The sequence below is a fragment of the Grammomys surdaster genome, unplaced genomic scaffold (genome assembly GCF_004785775.1).
Source record: "Grammomys surdaster isolate TR1022 unplaced genomic scaffold, NIH_TR_1.0 143, whole genome shotgun sequence".
NCBI classification, from domain to species: domain Eukaryota; kingdom Metazoa; phylum Chordata; class Mammalia; order Rodentia; family Muridae; genus Grammomys; species Grammomys surdaster.
This window is the reverse complement of record NW_021604601.1, coordinates 2,794,611-2,817,765: the sequence shown is the minus strand read 5'-3', so window position 1 is coordinate 2,817,765 and position 23,155 is coordinate 2,794,611. Positions and strand designations below refer to the sequence as shown.

The following is a 23,155-nucleotide window of genomic DNA, read 5'->3' as shown; positions in this document are numbered from 1 at the left end:
CCTATGCTGAAAAAATTATATGTTTTAAGAGAGCACAAACTCTTATTAATAATCTCACAGTGATTTTATGTTAAGTATTTTGGATATATAGAGTTAAATGACGTATTTTAGAAATCAAGGGTCCACAAGATGGTTCAGTGGTAAAAATAATTGCAACCAAACTCCAAGATCTGAATTAGATCCCTAACACCCACATGATGGGAAGAGAGAGCCAACTCTTGAATGTTGTCTTCTGACCTCCACATACATGTCATGGGATGCACACATGCTCACAGACTCACATGAACAATAACTGAATGTTAAGTAACAATTAATCACAATACATAAACGTGTACATTAATTATTTATATTAAAGTTATTAAATATTAATTTTCAAATTATCATCTTTACTATGATCTATGCTGTTGAGGTTTTGAAGCCCATGGCATTCATATTCCCTGGGCCACCTCCAGCTTTGCAATGAAAGCCATGGGGAGACTGCTTACACCTCAGGAAACTGGAGCATGTTATCAACTCGGGGCCTTTCTTCCTGAGAATAAGCTGCTAAACATTGGCCAACAACTCATTGGCTATAAGGAAAAGTTAAAAGAAAAAACTCATGGGACAGTTGGAAGGAGTATTGTGTGGGGGAGTGGCCTGTGTAGAGAGAAGGGGAGACACTGTAGAAGACAGAAACAGATCAGTAATAAAGTGAACTGCCAGGAGTGGGGAGGAAATGAAGAAAGGGGGGAACAAGAAAGAAAGAACCCGAGGAGGAGGGGCGAGGGAAGAAGGGAGACTCTCCTCTCCCCAGAATAATTATTTGGTTTATTTACTATTCTTAGGAAAATGTTGGTTACATATAAGTAACAATTTGAAATAACTAACACATACCCTTTTTCTGCAAGTCTCTAATGGATTGTTCATGTGCTGGCTTTCTGTAACTGAGAATTTCAATATAATCAAGCTTCCTTAATGGCTTAGGCTTCCTGTAATCACATGTCATATTGCACTGCACTGTGGCGACACCTTCCAGGCTCCTGACACAGGAATGGAGCTAGCTGTCTTATTTCATATAAAAATGGTTCCAGTCTTCAAGCTACCTACCACCAGGCAGTCTGCTGCCTCACCCCCAGTATCTTTATTTACTGCTTCCAAATCAAGATGGTAGAAAAAAGACCTTGTTAGGTTTATGTCTAAAATAAACAAGTTCTGCCTGACCACCAAGACTCTCTCCAGCAAAGGATAGACACAGCACCAGGATCTCTCTGAGTCCCCAAAGTTATTACTGCTTTCGTTGAGGTTCTCCAATAGCCCCAAATGGTTGATACTGTCAATAATTCTGGGTAAATGAGGTTTCGCTGACTATATAAAGTGTCCTTTGGATATTTAAACTGAAAAGGAAAGAAAACAGAGAGGTATTAATTAAGGAAGAGTTCAAGTTTCATCATGTCAGACTAGTGAATGAAAGCACTCCATGCCCTGGTTCCTTAGTAGGTAGGACATTTCCTTTTCCTAAGGTGGTACCCAGCACCATGGTAGCCTCTCTTCTTACCCACAAAAGCTATGAGGCAGCAGAGAGTAGCAATCAGGCAGAAGTAGACTGAAGAAACGCTTACGAAGATGAGTGACCCTCTCCCGCCCACTCCCTCACGCTCTTCACTCACATTGCTCCAGGAAGGAAGGGGAAGACAGGCTTTGGACATGGGTCCAGGCCCTAGCACAGTGGTTCTCAGCCTTCCTAATCCTGTGACCCTTTAATACAGTTCCTCATGTTGTGGTGATGCCCAATCATAAAATTATTTTCATTGCTACTTCATAACTGCAATTTTGTGAGTCATGATGTAAATATCTGTGTTTTCCAATGGTCTTAGGGGGACCCCTGTGAAAGGGTCAGTTAACCCCAAAGAGGTCACGACTTACAGGTTAAGAGCCACTTCCCTAGGCAGGATAGCTGAGCAAGGCCAAAAGAGAGGTGTCCAGATCTCTCTGACCCTGGGTGGGCCAGGAGCAATAGAATCAGGGGGCCCACTTGCAATGTGATCTGATGCAATGATTCATGGGTAAATCTTGAGTCCACACTAACCTCCTGAAAACACATTTCTCTGCTAGTCTCGACTGAGTCATTGAGACAACACAAAATTTTAAAAAGCGTATTTTCCTGAATTCACTGTATAAAACACTGTGCATTTAAAAAAATAGTCTTTTATTTCTTAGAATTATTTTTTTTTAGAGTTGTCTGATAGCAACATAAAAGCTCTAATTCTTAGGCTAACTGCATGCCTGCCCAGACTGTCACACATAGGAAAAAATTTAAATAACGATGATAAACAAAGCTATCCCAGAAATAAAATTTCCAAAATTACCTTCTCTGTGCTGAGCATTTAACTTGTAAAGAAAGAATCAACAAATGTTCTAAAAGTAAAAATAGAAGTTGCAGAAAGAGTTCAAGTATTCAGTTCCACTTTCTGCCTGGCACCAAGTACGGCAAAAGGAAGGTTGGACGGCTTTCCTAAGGAGTTTGGTCAGCAGGGTTAGTCAAAAGTTACATTTGGGTCTCTTAGAAACACACACACACACACACACACACACACACACACACACATTCTGTAGTTAATTTTTCTCTGATACAAAATTTGAGTATCTTTTCTTTGAGCCTAAACTAATACTTCTGGAAAAAGACTTGTATGTTAAGGGCAACTTCAGGCTCATTTATCGATCATCTTATTTTTATTGACTACCTAAGGTGCAAGGGTCATGGTACCACAGGGCTGGAATATAGACAGCAAGATAGGAAGCCCCACCCAACATCAAAACTCACACACCAAACTCTATTTAGAGTTACAAAAGCAAAGCGTTCTGTTTGGGTCAGTTTGGGGATGCTATAACAAAACAGAACAGGCTAAAAATGCTAAATAAAACAAAAATATATTTATCATGGCTCTAGGGGCTGAAAATCCAAGATCAAGGTGCCAACAGGTGCCTTGCCCAAATTCCTAATAGGGTAGCTTCTCCTTGGGTCCTCCTTGATCTCTGGGAGAGAGCAGAGAAGATCTCCTTCACAGGAGTCCTGCCCTCATGGCAGACTCATGGTGCCTTCTCAGAATACCATTGTATGGTGTTCATGGGCATAAGGATTTTAGCATATTAACCAGGGAGGGGGAGAGCAAACCTACAGTCCTCCATTCATACCCACTACACCGTCCTCTGATGTATGGCTGCCACAGTGAGAGAACATAGTCTTTCCAAGGAACAGTGCTGGGCCAAGGAATGTCCAAGAAGGAATCATTAAACGTTAATCTATAGATTGCACCATGCACTAAACCAATGTCTGGCAGACTACAGATCTGAATGGAGAAGGCAAAACACAGAAGAGAAAACATCCCTAAGTGGAAACAAAGGAAATCTGAAAGAGGATGCAGAATGAATGAGCCAGCCCTGAAGGGAAAATGGACAGGCTGGGAAATAGTAGAGTAAACATTTCTGTTCATCAAACATCCCAGTATGGGAGTGAAGAGGACAGTTCTAGGGCAGGAGGAAACACTCATCATGCTTATTTCTGCAAAGGGCTCACCTGGGGTCTACTGTGTACAGATAACACCAAGATCCACAAGACAGGCAACTCAAATACTCAAATGGGCTTCTGTTGTTGTTGTTGTTGCTGTTGTTGTTGTTGTTGCTGCTGCTATTGCTGTTAATTTCTTTTGTTTTTGAAACAGGCACTTTATAAGGAGGATACTCAAAAGGCCAATATACACAAATAGGGGCTGCCTGCCCTCCTAAGCTCATCTGAAGGAGGTGGGAGGGACAAGACTCCCATGTAGAAGTAGAGGGTATAACCTGCTTGTCCTTTTGTCTTTCCATGCACCCCCAAACACAAGACACCCTGCAGACTTTTAGGTGCCCATTCTGAAAATATGAAATAGATGATTGGAATACATAGGCTAGCTCAGCTTTTCCTTAAGTATTTACAATTACAATTTTTTATCATCCACCTTCCTCAAAAGGAGAAGATGGCAAAACACAGTCATACCAGGCTCACCCACCCCAGCCCTGAGCTGTTCTAGTCCTGTGGCTGCTCTGATTCCAAAGTACTTCCACTGTTCCTGCTGAAATCAGTCCCATTTATAGCGAGATTATGAAGCAGAACATCACAGGGGCAGTGAAATTATGAGGGTTCTATATTTACCGATGCTGTTACTCCAGGAAAGGGTTAGTTATCCAGAATTTCTAACAGAAAGGAGTGCTCTCTCTTTCTCCTAAGTCTCCCTCTCTCCCCCGCCCCCTCCCCCCCCCCCTCTCCCTCTCCTTCTCCCTCTCCCTCTCATTTGCTCTCCCATCTTATTATCCAGCACTATTAAGACCTTCTGCAGATGCCAGGGCCACACCCTTAGATTGCTCATCCCTCAAAATGTGAGCAAATAACATTCTATTGTTTGTAAAGTCTCCAGTGTTTGACATTCTGTTTTAGTATCAGAGAACAGACACAAAGCATGTTTTTTAATTTTTTTTACCCATGACTACAAGAAGAGTGGGTTACATAGGACACCGGCTTTTCCAAAATACCCTCCAGGTTCTTCCCTTGTAAAGGAGGGGTACATTGTCATCACACAAAACAGAAACAAGATTAAAAGGAGCCTTAAGGTCACTAAAAAAAAAAAAAAAGCACTATTAATGTTCTTGTATGTTGATCCAGCATCTTTTCTAGACACACATAACATACATCCAAGCCATGTATGATTCACATGTGTAGTTGTTTTGAGAGTGTAATTCCTTGAAGGAATCCATTAAGGATTTTCCATTTTGACATATTGATTATTATCATATGCTCCCAATCTCAGTCCAAATTTCAAAACAACACAAAAGGGCTTCATAAGCCTCTGTCCCCTCATTGGACAAATAATACAACTTTAATTTAAATACATGCTTTATATATATTTAAATTCAGATAAGAATTAGAGAGGGTCATCAGCAGTATTTGCTGCTAACAGTGATTTCATACACGCCCTGGCTTTTCTTGGGAATGTTTTGAATATTTATTTTTTTAAGGTAATCTCTGGGAAGACTAGAGCATTTAAAGTGGAAAGTCGAGGAGAAGGATGTACAGACCCTCCAGGAGTGAAGGTGGATGGGAGTAAGGTTAGCGAGTCCATCTCAGAAGGCAAAGCTTCCACGTGGGTCACATAGCGATGTGGTAGTAACCGTCAGGGGCCTTTAAAATAGAACAACTATGTCCCATATACTGAGGAACTTTTTGATCTAGATGTTATAAAGTTGGGCCAGAGGGAAGTAGGTTTGACCTAGAGTCCTGGGGAGGAAGAGTGAGGTGCACACATGGCCCCGCCCCCAAGCCTTGCAGCTCTGACATGCAGCTGGACGTGTGGCAATTCCATTGTGCAATGACTAAATGAGAATGTGGGTCTCACCATTCAAGGGATCTTAGATATTCTGCCTCTCTCTCTGTCTCTCTCTCTCTCTGTCTCTGTCTCTCTCTCTCTCTCTCTCTCTTGCTTGCTCACTCTCGCTCTTTCGTTCTCTGTGTCTTCCTTCACAATTTGCAATGTAGGATCATCAACAAGAGAGCAGCTCCTCACTTTTTCAGTTGTAGAGAGAAGGATTAACTCAGCGTTGAGAAGATTCTCTCCTTGGCTGCAGCCCCCCATCCCCTGCCCCCGTTCATCCATCTCAGAGTCAAACACGGGTGTTTTTCAGTGCATTGACGCATGACCAGGCACTGCTTGCAGAGTTTCAGGCTTAGATTAGGTGATAGCTTGCTCATCCAAAAGACGATGCTAAGCATAAACTGTTTCCATATACTGCTTCCTGTATGAGATTGTGTGAGATTATTAAATTCTAGGCCTCCTGGAGTCTGACGAAGAAACGGAATATTTTAGCTGAACAAAAGGCACTTGTCTACCAGAGATGCTCCATGCTGTTCTTGGAGTTGTGATGTGTGGGGGTGTTTTCATTGTAGCAAGTATAGTCGTGTTCTAGCACCAAATCAATGACTCATTTTCTTTCGACTTGTCAGAGAACTGCCACACCCAAGGCAAACATGAGAAAACTCAGCCGACTAATTAGAATTGTAGAGTATTCGCTCATGGGAACTTGGCAGAAAAGCCTTTTTTTTTTTCCTTTTTGCCAGTCTGAAAACCCTGCACCTTACCTCCTTGCTTTAAATAGATTTAATTCCATTAATATAAGCAGAAATGAAGTGGCCATACCAATTACATCTACTTACGCATAAAATGTAAGAGGAGGACATTAACAGATCATTGGCCACAGATGGTAAAGACATGAATGAAAGTATTTACTACTGTATGCAAGCAAGTTAATGGGTTTTCCCATTTTATTTAGAAAAAGAATTACTTTACTTTTGTCCATCAAAAATAATGTCTCGTGCCTTCAGACATGGAGGGTAAAATACATACGGTAAGCTATGGCTTACTCATAGTGAGTTTCCAGGGTGCTGATGTAGTTGGTGGTAAAGCACATGTATAATATCTGGACGATGAGGTTTGGTCTCTTGTTATTTATTGTAATGCTAAACACACCCCAAGATCTGGTTGCCTCACGGAGGAGGAGATCCTCACATATACCAAGTGATGCTATGTAACCTTGCTCCTTAATATAAAACTATTGGTTGAATAAATATTCCTCCAACCTATAGCTGGACAGAAGAGAGGCTTCTGTTCCTGGGGCTTGGGGTCTGGAGAGAGACCATGAGGAGAGAGAAAAGAGAAGAAGATGCCTGAGGTAAATGGAGGGTGAAAACATGGCCCTAAGTGCTGGCCAATTGGAGTAAGGGCAGCCCAAACAGAACATGGCAGGTGATATTTCTGGGTTAATGACAGGGAAGTAAACAAAATAGCATAGAAGGTTGATATCTTCCCGACTCTAGTGCTATTAAGACTTATTATAAATCTAAAAGTTTTGTGTCTTTTATTTGGGAACTAAATGATCAAAGGAATCTCCATTTAAATATTAACTACAATATATGCAATCCAACAACAACAATAACAATAAAAATGAGTTTGTAGCTTTTAACCACAAACCAGACTGAGCCTAGAGCCACTTCGATCTGACTGGGTAGATGGAAAGCGTAGGTCTATTGCTAACTGTTCATGCAAGCCTGGACATCGAAAAAATAAGCAGTTTTATTCACTGTGTCATATATTTAGAAGCAAATGGATTTGGATTTATCTTTCTCTAAACAAATTGCTGAAATGGTTCATCTAAGAAATAACAGAATTCCATCAATAGTTGAACCAAGACAAAATCCTCTTGGGAATGTATCAGGCATACAACAGACAAACACATCTGGTGGAAGGGGTCAAATGAACTAGTATTCATAGCTGTATCAGGGGCCTGAGAGTGAGGCTGGGGCCCACAGTTCCCAGGGGCCAGGCCTTCTCTCATCTTCCCCTTTCCTTGGACTGACTGGCTTATACATGTCACAGAAACTTTCTGAGCTTGGCTTTCTCATCTTAAAAATTTGGTAACTAGCCATATCCCAAAGTTTTGTGGCTGTTGAGTGATACTACCTAATGATACTTCAGGATCCCGTCATTGTATGAAATAAGCTCACATTGTAAGAGTAACAAATTCTGCTTTTCACATCCTACCATGATGGTCTGTCTCAGTTAGGGTTTTAGTGCTGTGAAGAGATACCATGACCAAGGCAACTCTTATAATGAAAAACATTTAATTGGGGCTGGCTTGCAGGTTCAGAGGTTTAGTCCATTATCATCGTGGTAGGAAGCATGGTGGCCTGCAGGCAGGCATGGTGCTGAAGAAATTGCTTAGAGATTTACATCAGGGGACAGCAGGAAGAGAGGTGCTGGGCCTGGGTTGAACATTTGAAACCCCAAAGCTCCCACCAGTGACATATTTCCTACTCCAATGACACACTTCCTACTCCAACAAGGCCACACCTCCTAATAGTGCCACTCCATGGTGACCAAGCATTCAAATCTAGGAGCCTATGGGGGTCACTCTTTTTCAAACTATCATAATAACAACCTACAATACAGCCTTAATTTCTTTGTATTATGCTATTGTATTAATTTTAAGACTAACCATAAAGTTCCCCAGCACAAATTAATTTACTTAATCTGGATGTGTTCATAATCTTATTCAAGCTAATTGAATTTTACCTTTCGAATTTTTATTTCTTGAGCTTTTATGATTTTTCTCTCTCTGATACTCACTTTATATCTTTATATCTTTTATTTGTTTTAACTTCTCTTCAAGTTAAAACAAATGTCACTATTACTTCACTATGAGCTGACAAGGTAAAGGACAAAGAACACAGAGAAGGTCACCACTGACAGCCACTATTATAGGTTATATGGCTGCAGTTTTTAAGTCAAATATGCCAGCTCTTGACAAAGGTTACCCCAATTAAATACCAAAAAAAAAGAAGAAGAATAAAAATAGCTGGTTGATGCTAAGTATCTGCTGGCAGATTTCAAATTTAACTCAAAAGCTGATGATTGAAGGGTGTTTTTGGAGACAAAAAAATCATTTTATAAGTTTCTTTTTGATAAGTCCAGGGAGAAAACTCAGTAGGTAAAATGCTTGCGAAGCAAACATAAGGACCTGAGGCAGAGTCCCAGGACCCTTGTAACAAGCTAAATGTGGTGGGGTATGTTTGTAATCCCAGCACTGGGGAGGTGGAAACAGGATCATCCCTGGGCTCAATGGCTAGCTGGCCTCTCTAACAGTTGAGTTCCAGGCCACTGAGAGACCTGTCTCACAAAACAAGATGGGTGGCACCTGAGACACTGTACATGAAATTGACCTTTAAGTGTGCCTGTAACACATGCTCTCTCTCTCTCTCTCTCTCTCTCTCTCTCTCTCTCTCTCTCTCACACACACACACACACACACACATGCACACACACATACACACACACACACACACGCACAATTTCATCCCTACATTTTCATCTTAACTTGAAGCATCCCGCCTGGGGCAGGACAGTGTCACTTCAGTTCCACCATAATCATAGGATGCCTCAGTTGACTGGCCATTTGGTGAACTAGTTTGCCAAGACTCTCTGCTTCTTGTTCCTATGCTCTCAGAATCAGCATTCCTGCAAGGCAAGCTTTCTGGTTCCATCTCTAAAGGTCAGAACTGCAAAGACACAGTCCTTTCTTACTATCTTTTTTTTTTCACATAAGGAAAGAAAACCTGAAAATAAAACCCAGTGGCAAAAATGATTTCCCAAGGGTGCAAGCTGATAAAAAACAGCTTGTCTAGAAGACAGCCCAGGAGTCCAAGGTCCTTCCTACAGCATCATGAGAAAATGAACAAGTGTGATCTGATGTCAGAGAGGCCAGGGAGATTTCCACAGCCTATGAGAAACACTTCCTCCCCTAATACACTCATTTCCCCAAATTCACCTGCTAACAACTCACCTTCTCTTCCCTGAGACCTGACATCTCCCACTAAAGTGAAAGATAATTAAATCAGTTCAGGTTATCTGCATTATAACTTCAATAAATTTATCATTGAACTTCTCCCTTTAAAACTGGCTCGGGGTAAAGGAAAAAGTTTCTAACAGATGCAGTACTCTGAATAAATATTAATAAATTCATCGACACACAGGGAAGAAGACATAGGTCTTGCTGCCATATGCTTTCAACTGTATGCGTTCCTTCCTTCTTCTCTAAGCTTCTTGACAACCTTACCTTTCCCCTTGCATGTTTGAAAAGGATGAAGTATTTTCATCCCCTTTGCAGTTTGAATGTAGAATATCTCTCAGAGGCTCTTGTGTTTAAATGTTTGGTTCCAGGCTGCTGGAGCTGTTTTGGAAGGTTCTAGAAGGGGGAGCCTCACTGGAGGAAGTGCATCACCGAAGGATGCCCTTTGAAGTTATGTGGCGTGGCTCCACTTCCTTTGCACCCTCTGCTTCCTGTTCTAAGATGTAGGGTTTTCTAGCTGCATACATCTGCCGCCACAGCAATCTGCTACCATCCCTTCCCCCCATGATGGACTGTGTCCCTTAAACTACAAGCCTCCTTTCCTTAAGTTTCTTGTTCTCAGTTGTTTGGTCACTGGAAAAAAAATGAAAAAAAGAACGTCCCCTGTACCTTTGTCCTATGTAAGTATCTGCTGAATGAATAAATGGGGAAAGGAATGAATGAATGAATGAATGAATGAATGAATGAATGAATGAATATGCCTGTAGTCAACAGTTCATTCCACATTTGCCTTAAGGGACTCTTTCAAAAATTAAAACCCCCATTTTTTTTTTTTGCCATTTTGCCACTTCCAGCATAAAACAATGCTTTAGAGACTAATATACCCTAATATATCTCCCTGGAACAGGTTTCCAAAAAACATCAACACTGAATACGAAAGATGAAGTGAGGATTTATTAGCCTGAACTTTTCAGTAGAGCCAGAAACCCAAGCTTTCATTTCTTGCTCTACTCAATATTTCATTTCTGAATCTTACTTGCAGATGGAAGACACACCCAGTCAGAGCACAAGCAAGCATTAGTATTGAAGTGCAACAGGATCTTGTCCTTGTGCACACCAAGAACTTCAAATGACAGAGGAGAGGATGATAACCTGTGATCGCCTCCTCTGAAGACTTTCATCCCCTGTGTGTCTATGCTTTATTCGTGGCAACTTTCTTGAGCTCACAGGTTCAAAGGGACACACAGTTATAATTTACAGCCATGAGAAAGGACCATAACTTCAAGTAAACAATGAAAGAACAGGTTTCAAAGCGGGCACAGCAACATGGTATCAATGTAGTTAATTTAGGGCACGCATGTCAGTAAGCCCAGAAATGTCACCGCTGCTTTGAAGCGCCAGTTTTGACCTTTCTCATTCCACTGCCAAGGTGTGAGACACTGTGGGGCTCATTCTGACTACCACAACAAAATGCCACAGACCAAGATTAAACAACAACCATCAGTCTCTCACACTGTTGGAAGCTAGAAGTCAAGACAAGGTTGTCAGCATGTGATGTCAGCTTCTGGCTGAGAGTCCTCTTCAGGGACACAGCAAGGAGGCATTGGCAAACTCAAAGAGGGCAGAAAGGGAGAGCTCTGATCTCTTTATCCCTCTATGGGAGCCCTAAGACCATCAAAGGGGCTGTAGTCATGACCTTTTGTAACACAGTTATCTCCCCAAAGCTCCGTGTCCAAATACTGTCATTTTAGAAGTTAAAATTTCACCCTCGGGATCAGTGGCAAGGAAACACAGTCAGTCCATAGCAGGGACACCCAGGAGTAGCCAGGAGAGTGAGTGACCAGAGCCACAAACAGGACAAGAGTCCACCCTCACAAGTATGGCAGGGGCGGGAGACAGGATAGTAGAAAGCGCAGTCTAGAAAGGCCTGTGAGTCAGCCTGCTGGGAAAACAGAATACAGTGGCTTCCCAGAGGAGAAATCTCTGGTGTCAACTTGAGTCAAGGCAAAAGCAACGTGTAACTGGAAGAAAGTGGGGACATGTGATTGTGGTCAAGGGAACCCGTGCTGACCTGTATAGAGAGGAACAGTCAGGTGTGGAGCAGGAAGTGGACAACTCCAGGGAAATTAACAGGGGAGACCTCCACACCCTGGATCGCCTTGTTAGGTGTGAGCGCCCTAGCCTAAAACACCAGGGGAGAGAGGGAGACAGAGATTCGACTGAGATTCTAGGAAACCATCAAGCTTTCCTGAAGCACCAGGATGGAGAGGTGGAAATGAAGATAAAGGAAGCCGGGTCCCAAAGACCACAGTCTATGGCCTCTGACCAGGGCCTGTGGCTGAAGCACTCTGAACCTGGGCCTCTTTGTTTGCTCCTCAGGGATGGTAAAGGAAGTAAGAACTTCATACATGCAGATTCCATAACCAATGGCAGCATCCTGGCTATGTGACTTGGGAATTAGTATAACTTTGAGCAAGGGCAAATGACACCTCTGATCTCTGTTTCTTCCCTATAAAATGAAGAATGAGGACAGTACTCATCCCAACACACACACACACACACATGCATGCACACACACGAGCACACATATGCATACACATGGATGCACACACATGCATGTGCACACACATATACACATGCACACACACACATATGCATACACACGCACAAGTGCACATGTACACAATTCACTTATTGAGAGAGCTGAGAAATGAAAGACATGAGTCACCTGAGTCCTGAATTAGTGGTGGTAGCAGTAGTGACAGAAATAGCTGTGGCGAGGGGTGCTGATGGTTGCAGTGGTACTGGTAATTTAGAGAAAATGAGTGGCCCTTGCTGTAAAGCAAATGGCAAATGAGAAGGTGCTGGATGGCAGCAGTAGCTGGAGAAATCGAGACCCAGATGCCAACGATCTGAGGAACATGCAACAAGACTTCAGGACTACCGGGTGTGCCCAGGTAGGGAGGGACAAGAGATAAGGATCTCACATGATATTTTCCTGGAACAACTATGAACATGAAGGGAACTGAGGAAGACTGAGCAGATCTGAGAGGAAACTAAGAAACTCCCTCACAGACAGCTGGGCATGAGCCTCCTTTGAGCATCTAGGGAAGATGTCCATTTCGAAGTGCCTGGAAAATGCCTGGAATTCAGGCTAAAAAGACAGAATTAGACGTTGACAACAGATGGACATCAACTGACAGTACCAGTAGGGAGAGTCATGTCACCCAGAAAGACTGTACACAAATGCAGATGCTGGGAGGGAGGCGATCGTGGGCTGGAGACAGGGCATAGGAGGTGCCATTGCAGGGGAAGACCTGGAGAAAATACTCAAAAAGGATCTGCAAATGGAAAGTCATGAGGGCAGGAGGATGTATGAGAGGAACAGTCCTGGCTTAAGATGCTCACGGACAAGAAAGTACTTCAGAAGGAACTGCTGCACTGCCAAAACAAAGTCAGGTCTATGCAAATCAGCTAGACTGAGACCCAGGGTGGCCCTTAGGACCGCTGTGCTGGAAGCTGACATCAGATCACCATGACTCAAAGACATATGTGTCATACATGGGGAAAGACCTGGAAAAAACAGAAAGGGATAGAGAAAGATAGGATGGTAGCTGGGGTACACGACAGAAAAGGAGAAGCCTAGGTCTAGTAGAGAATGGTAATTGCTACTTTAAACAAAGGAGAAAAGATTTCAGCTTTCGGACTTGTTAGATCGAAAGTGCAGATGGAGAAAGGTTGACAATACAGACATGCAGCATAATCAGTGCAGAGATGTACCTGGAGCAGCCTCCTGAGACACCAACTAAGACGTCACCAGTTGAGAAACCAGGACATAATGAGAGACTTAAAATGATGTCAAACTCTGAAATACCCAAGGACAGGAAACAAGAGACAGGGGGATACAATGAAACTATGCAAAGAAAGCACAGAAAATAAAAATTGAAACAATTTAGCACTCACTTCTCCCACTCCAGGACCAGACCAGGTTGTGAGCTGTGGAGGATAGAGACACCAGAAGCAAATACACATCAGAGAAGGATCTGACAGGGAAGCATGGCAGGGTCACCTGAGAGCAGCTGGAGACCCATGATAGGTTGGCTTTCCTAATGAAGTCCCTCAATTTAAATGTGCAAGGCCATTAGCTGATACTGCCACCTTGAAAATTTGGAGCCAGGAAGTACACTTTTGTTGTTATTATTGTTGTTGTTTGGTTGGTTGGTTGGTTGGTTTTGGTTTTCACCAATGACAAAATATAACAGTAAGGATGCAAGATATGAGCTACAGTTATTAAATGATAGATGGATTCTTCTTCTTTTTTTTCTAAATGCATCTACCATAAAGAAACATTGTGAACGAATTTTGATACTAAAACACCATGACTTTCAAAACACTTTCTGAAGGTTAGTACTTTCTCCTTCATCTCATGAAATCCTTAAAAGTTAAGGAAGTATGCCCTATTAGGAACAAAAAATAAATAAAAATTGATTTGGTCCTTGTCTTCAAATAGTTAAATGCACTAAAACATTTAATTTCTAGAAGGCCTGGAACTTACTTATGTTCAAGTTCAAACACATACAACCCTTCTATCTACAGTAGACTCTACATGCTTCCCTATAGTTTATCACTTAATGTACAGAGACCCTTGTTTCTTGCGTCTGACTCCTCTTTTCCCATTTTCACAGAGACTACCCACAGGTAGTGGCCATTTATAAAGACAACAACAATCACAACCACATATCAACTATATTCCACATACTCTGCTGGATGCTTTGCCAGCCAAGCCTCACATAAGGATGATCACTACAACAGAGAGGCTGGGGGGTCGAGGAGGCTCAATAGATCAAAGAAACTGTCTACCTTCATATACTTGTTAAATGAAGTATGGCAGTATAAAGGCAAGTTAACCAGCCACAGAGCACACTCCTAACTTCAGGTCCACCCATTTCTCACACCTCCAAAGGGAGGTGTGATAGTTACATTTCCCATTACTGGCACGAAATTGTAGAGGGTGGTTCTGATGTTAAGGTCCTGTTCCCCAGCTGGTTCTTGACTGACCAACAAAGATACCAGGAACTAATGACGGAGGATGGGGCAGGACACTTAGAGTTGCTCAGGAAGCGCCAAGAGGATTGGGGAAGAAGGAACAGGCAATAGTGTCAGGAGATAAAGCCAACCAGCCATGTGAGTTTTTGATTGGAGTGGCCAATGGCCATTCTATCTGTTTATGTCTGGGGTAGCAGGGGAGATTTAGGTGTGGCCAGTCACTGAGTTAGCAAAGTCATTTTAAAACTAATTGCAGTGTGTGTGTGTGTGTGTGTGTGTGTGTGTGTGTGTTGTTTTCTATCTGTGGACCCAAGGGAATCTAGGTGGGGGGCTGGTAGGAAAGTCCTCCCAGAGCTTAGAGCAAGATAGGAAAAACTAGATGCTACACAAAATACTCAGCTAAAAGCAACTTATGGAAAAGGGCTTCTTGGGCCAACAGTGTGAGGATGCACAGTTCATTATGGAGAAACAGGCATAGTGCAAAGATATGAGATGACTGGTCTCAGAGCTTATCTAGTTAGAAAGTAGAGGAAGAGGAATACTTATATTCCTCTTGCTTTCCGCTTTTTTTATTCAGCCCAGGACCCCAGGGTCAGATGCCCAGGGTCAGATTGAGCCTTCCCACAATCAGCTAAATCTCTCTGAAAACACCCTCACAGACATTCCCATGAGTTTGTCTCTTGGAAGATTATAAATCTTTGCAGACTGACAATATTAACTATCACATGAAGCTAAGTGTAGTTTTTGTTACTGACTTTGACGATTCAGAATTCTTTTATCTACAGTGTTTTGTTTTGTTTTGCTTTGCTTCCTTCTCTGTTTAATTTACTCTTAGTGTACGGGGTTTGGAGGTCTTTGTGATCACAATCACACTCTAGGGCAGCAGTTCTCAACCTGTGGGTTGTGACCCTGAATGACCCTTTTACATAACTGGTATCCCACATGTTAGATATTTACAGTATAATTGATTCATAACAGTAGTAAAGTTATAGTTATAAAGTAGCAGCGAAAAAAGATTTTTTGTGGTTGAAGTCACCACAGCACAAGGAAATGTATTAAAATGTCACAGCATTAGGGAGGTTGAGAACCACTGCACTAGGGTAACCTGGACTGTGATCCACACAGTGTTGAGAGATACAGGATTGCTCCTTTAAGGGAAGGAATGGAAAACTTGTATTCCACAAAAAAGGTTGGAGCGGATATAAATGCTGCTTTTATTTCCTCAGATGAAGTGATGAGAGCCAGACCCAAGCTGTGTGAGTACATGGCTTGGGCTGAGACCAGAGCATTTCCTTCTCTGTTCTAATTATCCCTAGGCCTAGGCCTAGAAACTACTAGCCTCTGCATAATCTAATCATCCAAGCTGACTGATTCAATCTGGGTTCCCTCAGCTTCTGGCTGAATTGCTCTGCCTGGTTTCATACTAACTTTGGCAATATGTTCTAATCTTATGGCTCCTTCTCATTCTTTGGATCATTCTGGTTCTATCTTTACCTGTGGTCTAGTTTCTCTCTGTAATCTGTTTCTGTAAAACTGTCCCCCCCTACACACACGTACATACACACAAACACACACTACATACCACACACCATTCTCTCTCTCTCTCTCTCTCTCTCTCTCTCTCTCTCTCTCTCTCTCTCCTCTGTGCTTTTAAGTAGCTATTCTTTCCTGTGCTGTTCTTGTGTGAGTTAGGTATATCCTATCTCTGATCTCTGTCTCATTCTGTCAAATCTTTCTCTGATTTGTCACTTTGTCTGCCCCTCAATTAGATGTCACTTTCAAACACGGCTGTTCTTTCTACAAACTAACCTTACATTCCTTGTTAGGGATTAAAGATATGTACTAAGAGTGTGTCTGTATTCCATCCAGATTACACTGTAATCCAGAGCATGTCTGTGTTCAAGTCAGACCACAGAGACCTAGAAAATCTCTGGATGTGATCCCTTGCCAGAGCAGACATGTTGCTGAATTGAACTTCCTCAAGAAGCAGACATGTGTATTAGCCTGATGACCTGTGTGATATCTGTGTATCTAGAGCCAACACCATACCCTTTTCTCCAGGCCCTTATCATAAGTTTGTTTTTCTAAGTGACTTGTAAACCTGCCTTTCTCAGTCAATCTGTAGAGCCTATTTTTATGGGCTTTACAAAGAATTTTGATGCGGTCATGTCTGACTTGTATTTAGCTTACTTTATTCCTCAAGGAGATTTTATGTGCTTTGTTATGTGCTCAAGATTTAGTCAGTCATCATCAGAATAATTTTCACCAAATTGTGCTGTGTTTAAATATGCCTTAAATAAACCACCTGGAGTCAGACTCCCAAAGTTTGAACCACCACCGGCTACTGAGTCATGTTGGGCCAAACTGCCTTCCTGCCTCCCTTGGTCCATCTCTCTGCTGCCTGTGAAGGCTTCAGAAACTCTTACGTCTTAGCATTCTATGTAGGTTGTGTTCATGAGGATTAAAAGAACAACAGTAAAGCCCATTCCGTAATACCTGGAGAAATGAGGATTCCCCAACTGCCCCACAGGCTGAACTCTAAAGAACAGCTTTGTCTTCCAGCTAAGATGCCAACGATGAAACAAGGCAGGCGAATTTGATGTTGGCGAGCAGGGTTGTATGCACAAAATAAGGACTTACACTGAAAACGACAAGCCGCATTTGAACATAAGATCTAATCCACTGACAGAGCTTTGTCTCGCAGGCCACACAGAGCCATAAGACATGATCTATACAAATACAGGAAGGCTACAGCGAAACATGCTAATTTGTACATTTAATATGCCTGTGTTGTTGTAGTATTTTTTAATTTTTAAAAATAATAGGATGAAGCCAGCAAGATGGGTCATGGGGAAAAAGGGCTTGTGGTACAAGCCTGACTCCCTGAATTCTAATTCCCAGATCCCATGGTGGAAAGAGAAAACCGACTCCTGCAAAATGTCCACTGATCTTCATGTGGGTGTCATGGCTCATATACACCTGCGCGCTCTCTCTCTCTCTCTCTCTCTCTCTCTCTCTCTCTCTCTCTCTCTCATACACACACACACACAAGCACATAAACACATTAATAGTAATAATAAATTAAGTAAAAATAATAGTATGATCTTGAAATACTAATAATCACAGGTCAGTCAGACAACTCAAATAATAAAGACTTGGCAGTTAAGGAGTTGGCTCAGTGAATAAGACCACTTGCTCAGCAAGCACAAAGATCCAATTTCAAATCCCAGATGCCCAGGTAGAAAGCAGATATGGCTACACTTGCCTGGAGCAACAGCACTGGAGGGGCCAATAACTTAGAGGACCACTTTTAAAAAGCAAAAGGACTTCAAAAGTAAAGGGCAAGCCAACATATGAGAATGTTCATGGCTAGCATAACTTGCCATTTCAACCACATGTCCTTAGCAACAGATCTTAATTTCTAAAGGGAACCAAACTGCAAAACTAGAAATACAGATGTTACCTTAAGGTGGGGCAAGACTGGAAGAAAATGACATGATTTACCCAGTAAACCATCTTGCACCCCTTGTCAGGGAAGACAGCATGCCAGATTTCAAATGTTCTTAAAAGCAGTTTGGGAGATACAGAAATGCCTTAAAACAGAATTCCTTACATATGGATCCAGATTTAACCTAACAGTTTTGTTACAATCAAATTCCTAGCTCAAAATTTCACTGTGCAAGCTTTTCCACAAGATTAAAGACAGGGGGAAGGAGAGAGAGAGTGAGAGAGAGAGAGAGAGAGATAGAGAGAGAGAGAGAACATTTATCTGTGACTTCAAAAGACCCTTGGACTGAGTAAGAGGGCCAGACCCCTAGACTCCACTCCTGTCATGTTACTTGTGTGAAATCTTTCTGGAACCAAATGAGCCTCAACTGGTTTTAGCTGATGTTCCATGTGACCAGAATTCCTTCATTGATTGTCAAGAAGCTTCCAGAGCATGAACAAGTTCCTTCTAGAAGGGCAGGAATCAGTGACATGGGCATAGAAACAAAACAAGATATGTAAAAAGCCCAGACATGGGTTGGTGTAATGGCTCAGTGGGTAAAGGCACTTGCTGGTAAGTCTGAGTCCCAGAACCTACATGTTGGACAAAAAACTTGGCAGTACATGTGGTCAAATGTGTATGGCCAGGTAGGACTGTGCCAATGTGGGCAATACAAGAGAAGACATTCAGACCTGGGGAAGATTCTCTCAAGTTCTTTCCAGTTCAGAGCTCTGGGGTATGTGAGAACTCAAAACTCGCACTTAGCCTTGAAATTCATTATAGGGCACAGTTACCAGAGCGGATATAGGTGGAGTGCATTTAGAGGCACATATATCAGCTTAATACATACTTTTCAATATTGAGACATAACCTATGTGACTCCTTTGCTCCATACAGAGTTACAGGTGTGCCCAGTAGTTACATGTCGGTCCTAGAATCACACTGCTTGAATCCACACCTCTCACCCCAAGCCACTCCCACTTTTGTGAGCTTGGTCAAGCCTCCTGATCTTTTCTGAGATTGTTTCCTTATTTGTAAAACAGTGATAGCAAGGGGCCTCTCATCTTAGAAGTGCTGTGAGTGGGAAATGAATTGGTGTGCATAGGAAATAAATTGGAGTGAATAGGAAATGAATTGGTGTGAATAGGAAGTAAATTGGTATGAATAGGAAATGAATTGGTATGAATAGGAAATGAACTGGTGTGAATAGGGAATGAACTGGTGTGAATAGGAAATGATCTGGTGTGAATAGGAAATGATCTGGTGTGAATAGGACATGAACTGGTGTGAATAGGAAATGAATTGGTGTGAATAGGAAGTAAATTGGTATGAATAGGAAATGAACTGGTGTGATAGGAAATTACTTGGTGTGAATGGGAAATGATCTAGTGTGGATAGAAAATGAACTGGTGTGAATAGGAAATGAATTGGTACATGTCAAGTGCCTAAAAGCATGGAGGATGGAACCAGGGTTCTTCAAATGCCCACTCTATTATTCTCCAAACAAAATTGACTGGGTCCTGCAAATTTCTATGTAAGAACCTCAACCAGGTCTATGTATTTCTTCTTTCCCCTTCCCAACATTAAATGTTTTTTCCTTGCAAAAGAAAATTATTTTCCATCCTCAGGACAACTCATCTAACTTATAATCTGCCTGATACAAGTCCTTCTAAAATTAAGTGCATGTTCTTTACAACCCCCAACTCAGCAGACAGCACAGGTCTCTCGCTGGTATGAAGGTTGACATCTAGCCAGTTGGCTTGCTGTGTTGATAAACATTTGAAAGATACAACCAATTTCCAATTTTAAATATTAAAAGGATACTTCATATTTTTAAGGCCCAAAGCTATAAGGCGGGGTTAGGCCCTTCTCACTCGTGAACCAAAGGCTGGTAAGACTTGAAGTAATGAGCAAGAAAAGGTACTCAGGAGAGAGAGAAGCTACTACTAAAAATAGAGCCCACTCGGTGGGGAACTAGCTGGGAAGAGGCCGTGCATGGCTGCGTAGTACTCCACCTGGTTCTTTATTAGCTAGCAGAATTGCCATAGGTACAGTGCTAAAGGCTAACACTCCCCTGCCTCACAAGGTAGAAGGGGAATATTGACACACGGCAATGTATGCAGAACATCTTATATAATTTCACCACAAAAGCTCCATTCAAACCCTCCAGTTGTTTGTTATGGTCAAAGGCTAAAAGCCCAAGGGGGGCGGGGGGGGGGGGGAGACACAAGGAAAAGATTCAAGGTCATATTTACCCTTTGAAACATGGATCTAAACTACATGTTCAATGCAGTGAACATTCAAAGTTCCACTCCCAACCCCCACAACCAATTACCCTACAGATGATGTAAAATACATAAGTCGTCAGGCTAAGCAGGGAGAGCTCTTGCTGGTTTCCCAGGGTACATCTAACAAAGCATTGTTAATGTCAACAATAGTTTCTCTAGTAACTCAAACCTTCTCAAACCCAGAATGGACTATTAAAGCCAACAGGAAATAAAAAGAAAATTAATTGTATTCTATAGAGACACGATTGAACACATCTAGTCATCCAACAAGAATTTCATGTGAATCAAAGACTGTTTCTTTAAAGAGTTCCAACATCTTCCTATTAAAAAAAAAAAAAAGCAAACCCACGACCATGTTCAATTTTGCCAATTTTTTACTTATGCAACTAACTGGGCATTTTGTGAGAGCTAGACCAGAAAAACAATATTTTTACAAGCTTATTGCTTATACATTCAAGCTTCATTATATCACAATCATTCATCGATGGTCGGCATGGAGAATACTGTTGCCTTGTGCAATATGAATGCTAAAGAAAATATATATTCACGATAGGCCATAAAATACGTGACGATAGGATAGCTAGCTACTTGAATTGGTAAAGCCAGCGAGTTCATCTTTCTCCTCCCCTCCCCCCAAAAGCCCAATAGTTGCAAGAACACAAATCCAGCTTTAACTTGGAAACCACATTCTTAATTATTAATCTTCTTCATGCTAACATCCTTCCAAACTATTCTCTGCTAACCAAGGACTCTCAGGAAACCATTTGGCCTTGCTTATTTCTCTCCCTCCATCCAATGTATGTATGTCAGACCTGTGCATAACTTCAGTCCCTGAACTGTAGGGAACTGTGTGCTGTTGGGGCTGGGGGAGGGGCGGGCAGGGAACTTGGGCACCCAGAGCAGGCAAGTCTGAGGGGCACTGCGTGTGCCACCTGCCTAGGCATTCTTGGGGGCTTTTCCTGGGCGCCAGGTCAGTGGGAATTACAGAGCTTGGGAAGGAAACAAAGCTGCAACAAAGCCCTACGCGAGCCTCTTGGGGAAGGCTCTTGAGGACTTGCGTCGAAGGTGGCTGAAAAAGAGGGAGCTTTGGTCTCACGGTTATGATGTACAATTTAAGGAGCTAAGGGGGAGTCAGATCCCCAAAATGTCTCCACTCCAGGAGCCTTTTAAGATCCTTCCTCATCTACCTAGCCACAGGCACTCACTAAGCGCCCTCTTCTCCCAGGCTCTACAAGGGTGCAAGTAAAGCGAGCCACCCAAGGCGAGTCCCACTGGGTGTAGTTAGAGCTGTGCAGACATGCTCCGGGAACACGGAGGAAAGCATCGAGCTTCCTGGGACCCAACCCTCTTCCCACGCCATCGAGGGAGCCTACAGCTCACCCGACACTAGGCAGCTGAACCTAGGCAGCGGGTGTCCCAAACGTGGCGCCCTGGCGCCAGAGGGCACCCCGGGGAGAGAGATCACACAGCGACAGGCTCCCGGGGCTCGGTCCCCTGGAGCTGGGGCAGCGCGCACCTGGGAGCCAGAGCCACGGAAAATTCCCGGGTGGGCACAGCGGGGCGGAAGAGGTCCCGACCCTCCCGGCCAGTGTCCAGGTACCTCGCAGCCGTACAGCTGACCCAGTTGCTCCACGATCCATTCTTCCAGCACCAACCGCTTCCGAAGCTCCTTACGGTCGTATTTCACTGTCACTTTTCCCTGCTGGTGGCGTCGCTGCTGCTGTTGGACTTGCCCGGCGGCGGCCACCGTGGTCACCGGCGCCGAGTCCTCCCTTGAGGAGCCGGAGCCGCTGCTCGATCCTGGGCTGCCGCCGGTGCCACCGCGGGGACTCTGGAAGAAGACGCGCGCGCCACCGCCGCCGGCCCCGCCGGCCGCCTCACCGCCGCCAGTCACCACCGACATGTCCCCGCGCACCGGAGCCTGAGAGTGGCCCGGAGATGGGGCGGGCGAGCGCCCGGCGCCGCTACCACCGCGGCCCCGGCAGCCTCATACGATGGCCCGCACCTGCTCAGCGCGCCTAGCCGCTGGATCCGCGCGCAAGGAGGAGGGAAGAGGGCGGGCGATGAGGGCGGGGACCAAAGCCTTAAAGACGCCTCCAAGGACCCCGGTGCTCTAGCCCTAGAGACCGCCCCCGGCTTGGAAGTCGTCCGAGGTGGAGAATCTGTGCCCGGGGACAGACCCGCGAGGGAGTGTGTAGTCCAGGGAGGAGACTATCGTGGATCGTCTGAGTGGCAGGGGACAGTCGGTCCTCTACGCCGGCGTCCTCGTCTCTTGCCCCGCGAACTGCGCTTCTTGAGCAACCTTGGGGCGCACGAAATCTGTCGACTCCCCCAGTCTGGATCAGCTCTGTCCCATCGGGTAAAGGTCGTGGGAAATGACCGCGCTGAGGGATCCTCTCGCCGTGGTTCTCCCAGGATGTCTGGGAGTGTCTCCTCCCATCTCCTTCGGCCCCACCCCGCGGCTCCAAACACACATCCCTATTCACGCCATGACCACCACAGATGCCACTTCCTCTGTCGGATTGGGAAGAAAATTGACGAAGCGATGTTTGTGCAATCAGGCAATCAACGCGCCTGAGAAATTATTCCCAGAATGGTTTTTCTTTCCTCTTACCAAGCACCTGTTTCACCCTAAGCAGGACACTGAAGACTTGAGCAGCCAAGAGGGTGAGGGGCTAAAGCCATCGAGACCGGGAGCATTTCAGCTTTTGCTGGACTTAAAATGTCTTGTTGTGTTCCCAGCTCCGCCAGCTTTCCTCCCAGAGCCCTTTCTGAACAACCTCTCCCCCCTCATCCCCACCCCCACCTCCAGGAAGGCAGCTGCATTGACTAGCTTACTTGAAAAACATCATGCAACCAAGTAGAATGAATGAGCTTATTATAACGTTTAGGGCTAAGAGGTGGGATGGGGAATTATAAACAGAAA

General features: G+C 43.7%; 1 protein-coding gene across 1 annotated transcript in view; it reads right to left on the bottom strand.

Moving 5' to 3' along the window:
- Nucleotides 1–22,736, bottom strand: part of Ppp1r14c (protein phosphatase 1 regulatory inhibitor subunit 14C) — a 92,504-nt gene extending 69,768 nt beyond the window's left edge. Inside the window, exon 1 of the mRNA XM_028764388.1 lies at nucleotides 21,830–22,736. Coding sequence (XP_028620221.1) covers nucleotides 21,830–22,132 — 303 coding nt within the window. The 5' untranslated portion in view covers nucleotides 22,133–22,736. The remainder of the gene's footprint in view (nucleotides 1–21,829) is intronic.
- Nucleotides 22,737–23,155: the final 419 nt, after the last annotated feature.